At 36.1% G+C, this 9665-nt stretch overlaps 1 protein-coding gene across 1 annotated transcript in view; it reads left to right on the forward strand.

The window, feature by feature from the left end:
* Nucleotides 1-703: 703 nt before the first annotated feature.
* The window catches only part of LOC126750502 (neo-calmodulin-like), an 80247-nt gene continuing 71285 nt past the window's right edge, over nt 704-9665 (forward strand). The window contains exons 1-2 of the mRNA XM_050460138.1: nt 704-829; nt 3084-3125. Coding sequence (XP_050316095.1) covers nt 737-829; nt 3084-3125 — 135 coding nt within the window. The 5' untranslated portion in view covers nt 704-736. The remainder of the gene's footprint in view (nt 830-3083; nt 3126-9665) is intronic.

Below are 9665 nucleotides of genomic sequence, written 5' to 3' on the forward strand. Positions count from 1 at the left end.
AGCGTCCAAGCCGGATAGGAAAATATCTAATTGTTTTTGCGCTACTGCAAGGGTTATTGTGGCATTTGCGTTGGTTCCTTGTAGAGGATCCGGTCTTTGCGATCCAGCCACCTTCCACTCGTCTTGCTCCCCATTTTTGACATCAGATTGATTATTTTGAATAAAATCTGTTTGTGAGTGACTTAGTATTAAGTATATGGTGCATAGTATAATGTGTTTCGATGGAACGAGTGGCTAAATGTGCCAAGCACAAAGGCCAAAGAAAAAGAAAATTTATTGGCGATTTTGGTGTATTTTGTCAGGTATACAACTAGGGTATACTTTGAAATTGCCTATTTATGGCTTGTCAGACATTGACAAAAGACAACTGATATTTAGTGAGTTGTAGGTTCGGTTATTGGTGTATGACTAGCACTTATGGAGAATAAAATAAATAATAAAATAATTATAATGTGTTATTATCCTATCTCATTATAAAGTGTACCCAATTAAGTTCCCAAATTATATAAAGAAAAATAAATATAAATTAACATATTTGACTGTTTCTCATTAAAAATGAGGTTTTATATTTGTCCCAAAGTAAGTTCTAACCTAAAACCTTGAACTAACTCCCAAATACTTAGATTTCCCAAAATTAAATGAATTTATAGGTATCCCATCGATTTTGCTATAAAGTGATTAAGAAACTTATGAAAATGGTGTTATAAGAACAATTAAAAAAAAACGAAGATTCAAGATGGCCTTTGCTGCGGCGCGCATGATCTTAAAAGAAAAGGACAAACGCCGGAAATCCTCGAAAGAAGAATATATTCCCAGGACCAAGAGCAAGGTATGAGTATTTTAAAGCGAATTCTAACCTCGTCACTGTTAAAAGTCAAGTGTCATATGTAGGGGAGTGACAGCTTAAGCAAGAAAAGCCCTCCCTGGCAGATGATATACAGTGTGTGTCAGCTAAATGGAATAAATTAGCTAATAAATAGACGGAAGCGTGTTGGAAAAAAAGCTCGAACATGTTGATTGGTTTTTATAGTTGCGCATTTTTTTTCATAAAATTGTTTTATACAAGGAGCATCAGATAACGGTGGCCAGTACCAACTTGCTTAGTTTAAACATAACACCCTGTATGTTAATTAATTTTTAGATTCCTCAGATCATTTTAGACATATTTTGTATTAAATGTCCTATACCTATCTTTGACTGTTTCGGAAATAATAAGTAAAATTCAAAAAATAACATTTAGAAAAGAAAATTATTTATTTGCCGAAAATTGTTACAACATATTCAAAAACTTATACATAATACAAATCTAAACAATAATGTCAATGTAGGAGATGTTCAAAATGCTCGCCACGAACGTCTTGGCGACACCCTACCCGTAAATAGAAATTTTTTCTAACGTTACTCAACATCTCAGGTGTGATCGATATAATTGCCAGGGTTATTCATCTTCGTAAGTCAGCTAAGTCAGTGGGTTTAGTTTTGTATACAATAGTTTTCACATATCCCCATAAGAAAAAGTCTAATGGCGTCAGATCGGGAGACCATGCTGGCCATTCCATCGATGCTCGCCTCCCTATCCACCGATCTGGAAATATTTGGTTGAGGTATTGCCGGAAATTTATTTGGTAGTGGAGTGGTGCTCCATCTTGTTGAACCCATATAAAATTTGGAAACTGTGGATTGGAACTTGTGGGTTTCCTGGATCAGGATACAAGTTGGCCAACGTTGGCACTACATTATTTTGAAGCAATTCTAAATAATTATCGCCATTTAAATTGCCCTCAATAAAAAAGGGACCTATGATCTGATCTTCAATAATTCCTGCCCACACGTTAACCTTTTCAGGGTATTGAGTATTGTCTTCTCTCGTCCAGCGAGGATTTTCCCTGGACCAATAGCGGCAATTTTGACGATTGGCATGACCGTGAAGAGTAAAGGTGCACTCATCAGAAAACATAATATGTTTTAATTGGATCACATTGCTGTCTAACATTGCCATCATTTGTTCACATAAATACATTCTCCTGGCAAAAATGTCTTCCGTGAGCTCCTGGGTGGGTATAATTTTATAGGAATGCATTTTGTTTTCTTCTAATATTCTAATAACTGATGAATAGCTAATATCGAGTACTGGGGCTTCTTTCCGAGTAGATGTATGTGGGTGTTCCTCAAACTCCAGCATAACAGCCAATTTGGTATCCTCATCTATTGCATTGGCAGCTGCTTTTTTTACCTGCCTAACATGGCCCAGCTCACGGAATTACTTTTCTATTTTACTAATTGTCCCTTGGGTTAAAGGCGGCAAATTTGGAAATTTTTCGTGAAATAAGCGAGCTACCTCCATTTGCGTCCGTGTATTATCTACATAGCCAATCATCTGTAGAATTGTTATTTTGTACATTTCTGTTAAATGAACCATTTTTCTGGCTTGTAGTTAATGAAATTCAAACGACTAGCACTGACGACTACTTCTGTCATGCAACATGAGTCAACATTAAGTCTGGCAAGAAAGTAAACAACAATTTTTTGTTTTTTTTATTCTCATATTAATAAAAAGGAATGCTAAAATAGTTTTTGCTTGCTTTATCATTACCAAGACCTAAATGGGCAAGAAGTATTGAGTTGTAGAGAATCTTGAAAAATAAATAATTTTCTTTTCTAAATGTTATTTTTTGAATTTTACTTAATATTTCCGAAACAGTCAAAGATAGGTATAGAACATTATATACAAAATATGTCTAAAACAATCTAAGGAATCTAAAAAATTAATTTACATACAGGGTGTTATGTTTAAACTAAGCAAGTTGGCATTGACCACCGTTATCTGATACACCCTGTATAAAAAGTGTTTATGAAAAAAGATGCGCAACTATAAAAACCAATCGACGTGTTCGAGCGTTATTTCCAACACACTCCCATCTATTTATTAGCTAATTTATTACATTTGGCTAACACACACTGTATATCAAAATACCGGTATGTATATTTATTTCGTAACCCCACTTTTAATTCCCAATACGTTTGTGCCTTATTATTTAACAGGTTTCATAAAAATTTAATACTAAAAGACGGATTTGTTTCAGGCGCGCAGCGGTAGCGCTAGTAGCTATCGAAGCTTAAGCCAGGTAACTAATAGCTAGAAAACAGTTATTAGCCCTAGCGATTTTTGCGAGTAATTTTTCAATTTTTTCCTCTATATAGTTACATACTAGTTTCCTGCTTTTTTAGTTGATTTATGCATGCTTGACCGGCGAAATAATCATATTAAATTGTTATTTAAATTGAAATCGATCGGTTTAATACTGCCCTAAATTCGGTTTAAATAAAACTGGATTAATTTACAATATATTTGCCTTGTCATGAGCGTCATCTTAGATGCAAGATGACGTCCATTTTAAAACTGACACAATCAGCTGTTAAAAAGACATTACTGAAAGAAACTCAGTTCATGAAGTCTAAACGGGCAAATCTAAAATTTATAGTCGACCAAGCGCGATAAAAGGGCATAATATCAAAATTTTTATCTGGAAACCGAGCGTATATGCGTTGTCGTCCCCGCCATCCTGGATGGGAATTTAAGTCGTCGTTAAGGAAGTCCGTTCCAGATAAAGTCCAGGGAAATGAAATCCGACCCAAACTGGCGGTTTAACAAGACGGATGCAATATGCATGAAACAAGTTGTTTGCCTGGGGCCCATTTAACTTTCAAATTTGCGGCGAGTTTATTGAGAGATGAATCCAACTGCGGACCAGTTTTCAGTAAAAAAAAAAACTTTTACCTGTCTCTTGCATTTTATTAAAATATTCATTTTCAAACCTCAGAAAATAGTCAGAGATGCATTCTTAATTAAAAACTTGATGTCGTTATGTCTCTTTATGAAAGTCACAATGTTCTTCACCCGAATGTCAACGTCAATCTGATTCAATTCATTTATTTCCATAGACATAGAGTATATATGTATCGGAATTGTCACTAATAGACAGTTTTCGAAGATCACAGCTCGTCAAAAAGTGTTTCGAAATAGTTGACACGTTTACCGCTAACCTAACGATAGCAAAATGATTTGTTTCCCAGAAATTCGTTTTCATTGTTTTCTTTGTGATTATTATCCCTTAAATTTTCTCACCTCTTTTTTATTTAATATTAAACAAACTCTAGATATTTTATTAATATTTGGTCTACAATATTATATCTAATTATTCAATTAGGTAGCGCTATTTAAAAATTGGAAAGTACCTAAAACCTTTTGCCGCTCTAGAATCGGACAAATATTGTATATGATGTTCTATTTTGCTGGAGCATTATTATTATTTGCTAGGATATCCATTAGAACTTAGAACATAGAATATAGAACTTAATTTAAATTAGAATTTAGTCTTCCTGATTTAATCTGACCTTACTTCTCTTGAAATTTGTCAAGACACTGGAATTTAGATTTGGATTGGTCATTGTTATGCAAAGTAAAACAACAAATTTATTTTTACTGTTTCAGACGAAAGGTGACTAAATAAACTTGAATTACCAATTACTATCATTTGACAATAATGTAAACAACATTAATGCGCATGTTGGTCTATCGATCATGTCTATCGTCCGTAAGATAGCGAAAGGTGCCAGTAGGAATATACGATAAATGAAACTTCAAATGTCATACATGTCAATTTTTGTTGATTTCACCGACCCAAGGAATCTTTACCAGTGACGTCATCAAAAAATATTTACATGATAAATATTTATTAATAATTGATGTTATTTTAAATTATAAACACTGTTTAGGAACTCTTTATGCGTTTTTTAACGCTTTTTTTTTTAGTATAATAGTTAACTATTTAAATTTTACATAAATATCCATAATCTTAGGTATTAATTTTATTTTATTTAGGATTGCAATGGTAAAAATCTAGTAAATTTAAGTCATTCACATATTATGAAAATCAAAAAGTACGATTATTTCGAAAATAGCTCCTGGCGACTTTAATAAGGAATACATTTTTTATGTAATATTAAAAAAGGAAATTATTTGGTTACTTTTCAAACCAATATACGGAGCTGCAAAAAAGTTAGGGGATTTAAAAAAGTAAAAACTAACGCAAGGAGCGCCCTCTACCGAAAACACGAAAATTGTATGCGAAATTTTGTTTTTCTTTTTAAAAGACTCCTATCTTTTAAATTTAATTGAATGTATTTGTTTCATTGATTGTTTACCAATAGTCATACCAGGGTTTCATTTGTGTATCAAGAAGCTTTCTTAAATACAACTAATAGATCTAATTCGATCCTATTTTCTACAACCTTCTGATAATAATAGAGGCAGAGGAATTAGTGTTACCATTGAATGGGCAGTTTTAGTATGTCAAAATTTTATGTCACAGATTATTACCAAAGAAGCATTGGACAAGATTTTAAATTTATAATTAACGAAACTACTGCAAGTCGTTGAATCCATAAAATTACTGAAATTAATAAAAAAAACACGGAGGCGAAAAAAGTAATAATAATAATAATAATAATAATAATAAATATATTAATATATATATATATATATATATATTTATTATTATTGTTATTATTATTATTATTATTATTATTATTATTATTATTATTATTATTATTATTATTATTATTATTATTATTATACTCTTTATTTTTGGCAATATAAACAATACAATAATTCAAGCAAGTAAATATATAAATTGGAGCAAAAGGAGATCAAAGCAATTAAAAATTGTTTAATTTTCAACCCTTATACAATCAAATACAAAACTATATATATACTAATAAATAATATCAAATCGCACGAGTAATACATTTCAAAAATATGGAGAGAAACAAAAAAGAAATTATATTAAAATACCTATACTTATTATTAGAGACAAAGATCTAATTAAAAAAAAATTAAATAAAATAAAATAATGAAAAGGTGCCTTGTGGTCGACAGCCTGATAAATCTTTTAAACAATGCTGACCTATACACACAGGCCTACGCTGATGATCTGGTAATCCTTTGCCCGGGGAAAGACGCCGTCTCAATGCGGGGCCCTATGATGAGAGCCCTTCGTATGGTGGACATATGTTCCCTCTCGAGGGGTCTCAGGATTAACCCCAAAAAAGCAGAGCTCCTACTATTCACGAGGAGACGTAACTTTGGCACGCCCCCTGTTATATCTCTAGGTGGCGTGCAGCTGCATTACTCCAGGACAGTTCGATTTCTGGGAATCAAGTTAGATCCCAAACTCTCCTGGTACGATCATGCAGACACCAGAATGAAGAAGGCCACCTGCGCGCTATGGGCCTGCAGGCGGGCTTTCGGCAATACCTGGGGTCTGTCTCCTAAGATCTTCCACTGGATCTACGCGCGCATTGTAAGACTCCTTCTCACATACGGGATCATCGTTTGGTGGCCATGTACGGAGAAAGCGAAAATTCGTGCTCAACCGGACAGAGTCTAACGTCTTGCATGTCTCAGCATAACGGGTTCCATGCGAACGGCGCCAACTAGAGCGCTTGAGCCTCTGCTGAGCCTTCCGCCTCTGGACCTCGTTGTGCAATTCAATGCAATGAGGACTGCGTACAGGCTATACGTCCTCGGCGAACTACGCGCTGGCGAGACCGGTCACGCAAAAATTTGGTCACGAGCAATACAAGAATGTCCTCTCCTTCTGATGGGCAGTGACTGCATGGCTCCAGTGACTGTGGACTGCGAGGGATTCGTGACGCACGTTGCAGGCAGAAAGGAGTGGCAGCATTCCAACAGACCTGCATTGCTAAATAGGGAGACCATCTGTTACACAGATGGCTCAAGAATGAATAACAGAGCTGGATCAGGGCTTTGTGGTGGGATCCCACATACCAGTCATACTCACTGGGGGAGCACGCCACGAAACGAGCACGAAAATCCTAAGCTGCGGACACCGCAATACAGTCGTATCAATATGCTCGGACAGCAGAGCTGCCATTAAGGCTATCACGGCCGTAAAGGTAAGCTCCAAGCTTGTACTAGAGTGCAAGTCCTGAAAAAACTGGTGCAGGTTGGCTGCAGGGTCCAGCTCCTCTGGATACCTGGCCACGCAGGCCATGCAGGTAATGAGGAAGCGAACTCTCTTTCCAGCCTGGGATCCGCGAATTTGCCGATGGGACCGGAATCCATAATTGGTATCGCCAAGTGCGTAGCGGTCGCGTCAATGAAGGGTCTGCTGGATAAGTGGACCCACCGAGGATGCACTGAGTCCTCTGGTATGAGACAGACCAAAGCGCACATAGGTGGGCCCTCTGCCTGTCTCACCAAAAATCTACTACGCCTAAAAAGACGCGAAATTCGGCTAGTGACAGGTCTTTTAACCGGTCACTGGCACTTAAGAAGCCATCTCCATACCATCGGTATTGCGGACAACCCGGAATGCCGATGGTGCTATGAGGAGGATGAAACCGTTGACCATGTAGTCGGGGAGTGCCCAGCACTCACGCGCGCCAGGTTCAAATACTTGGGTAACACTTTCAGTGTACCGAGTGACTTTAAGTCCTTCAGACCAGAGAACCTTATCGGTTTCTCTAAGGCCGTTGGTCTCTGGTAACCCCCGGTGGGGCATGACGGGTCCATCAGGAGACCTACATGAACAACTGCCTTGGCAGCCCACTGTTTCGACAATTTCAAATTTTCAATTTCAATGTATATCAGCTGCACCGCACCTACTCATAAGTTAAATTTATAAAACATCCACCGTCTTTTTAAATATTGAAGGTTTTAGTACTTAGGTGAAGAAGGACTAGTGTTATATACAGGGTGTCTTAGGGAAAACAAAACAGAGCTATTTTCGGTATGAAAAAAAATTTTTTTTTTCAAAAATCTCGTCATTACAAGACACGTCAATTTTATTTTTGAGGAGGACAACTTTTCCTTACCAAGGCACCCTCATACCAGCAACCCCCTTCGAGGGGGTGGAATCACCCCTAAAATCCTAAATGGAAAGAGGGGTCGTATGATACCTGATTTTAAAGGTCTTTTAATTCTGAATATAACTGCCAAATTTGAAGTGGCTAAAATTATTTCTCTGGATAAAACAGCTTGTCAAAATTGCGGAAACAGCGAAAATGAAAAAGGTATTATGGACTCTTTTTAGGATAATATTTTTAAAGGAACAAGGAAATCCTATTTTCGAAGGGGTCACTTATTAATTAAGAGGCCACCTAATACCTGAATCCTTTACGAGGGGTTGAAAGCACCCCTTAAATCTTAAACAGAAAGAGGGATCGTGTTATACCTTATGTTGAAAGCGTTTTCACTTTAAATTTAAATAGTGACTTCTGAGTGACTGATGGATTTCTTCTGGATATGAAAGCTAAATAAAATTCTGGAAAAAAATGCTTTTAATAAACCTTTATGCCTGAAACCCTTTCTTACAATTTTTTTTATTGGATCATTAAAACATGATTAAAAATTTATTAGTATTGTTAATATTATTGTTATTACACCTTATCAGCATATCATAAATAAAAACAAAATACCAAATAAAATGCAAACACAAGTATCTGAAGAATTTATTTAGCTTGCTAAATATCATTGGTACTTTTTTCATAAAGCAGCATTTATTTAAATAGTTTTAAATTATTACCCAGTCTTTTACGTGTTGAAACACTGTTACAAATAGTTTATTCTACTGCAGAGAGGGTTGAGATGATAGAGTTTTTCTTTCGGCATAACAATTGTGCCAATAGAACGGTACAAGAATTTAATGACCTTCATCCAGAAAAACGAGTCAACAGAAAATACGTTCTAGAAATAGTTGCTAAATTTAGGGAATCTGGCAGTGTCTTAAATAAAAGCGTGAGGTTCAAAATGCTGTTATTGTCAATGAAGCAATGCAAATAACTGTCCTAGGTCAACTTCATGCCGAGCCAGGAATAAGTGTCAGAAAATTGGCGACGAGTACAGGAGTAAGCAAAAGTAGTGTTCATTGGATACTTAAGCATAATAAATTCCATGCTTACAAAATTCATCTGGTGCAAGAACTGAATGAGGACGATTTTGACAGACGAGTGCAATTTTGTGAATCGCTTAGTGATATGATAACTGTTAATCCGCGTCTTATTTACAACATTTGCTTTTCAGATGAATGTACTTTTTTTCTTAATGGCAACGTAAATCGTCATAACTGCCGCTACTGGTCAAATGCAAATCCGGGCCAGTTTCGTGAAGTTCATACCCAGTTCCCTGAGAAGTTAAATGTTTGGGCGGGAATCTTAGGCGGCTCCATTGTTGGTCCGTTTTTTCTGCCCGGAAATTTAAATGGAGAAATGTACCGAGATCTTTTGGAAAATGCCGTATATCCAAGATTAGTAGAAATAATGGAAGGCGGAAATCATTCTGATGATGATCAAGTCGTTTTCCAACAAGACGGAGCGCCTCCACATTATGCTGCTGGTGTGAGGCAATATCTTGATGAGATATTTCCTGATCGTTGGATTGGAAGGAGAGGACCTTTTATGGAATGGCCAGCTAGATCACCCGATTTAACCCCATTAGATTTTTTTTATGGGGGCATTTAAACACAAAAGTTTACGCTACCCAACCAGACACCCTAGAAGATTTACGCTAAAGAATTATAAATGAGTGTCAGATGATAACACCTGAAGTTCTACAAAACGTCAGGCATCGTTTTGAGCAAAAC

Source organism: Anthonomus grandis, chromosome 1 (genome assembly GCF_022605725.1).
Source record: "Anthonomus grandis grandis chromosome 1, icAntGran1.3, whole genome shotgun sequence".
Classification (NCBI taxonomy): Eukaryota; Metazoa; Arthropoda; class Insecta; order Coleoptera; family Curculionidae; genus Anthonomus; species Anthonomus grandis.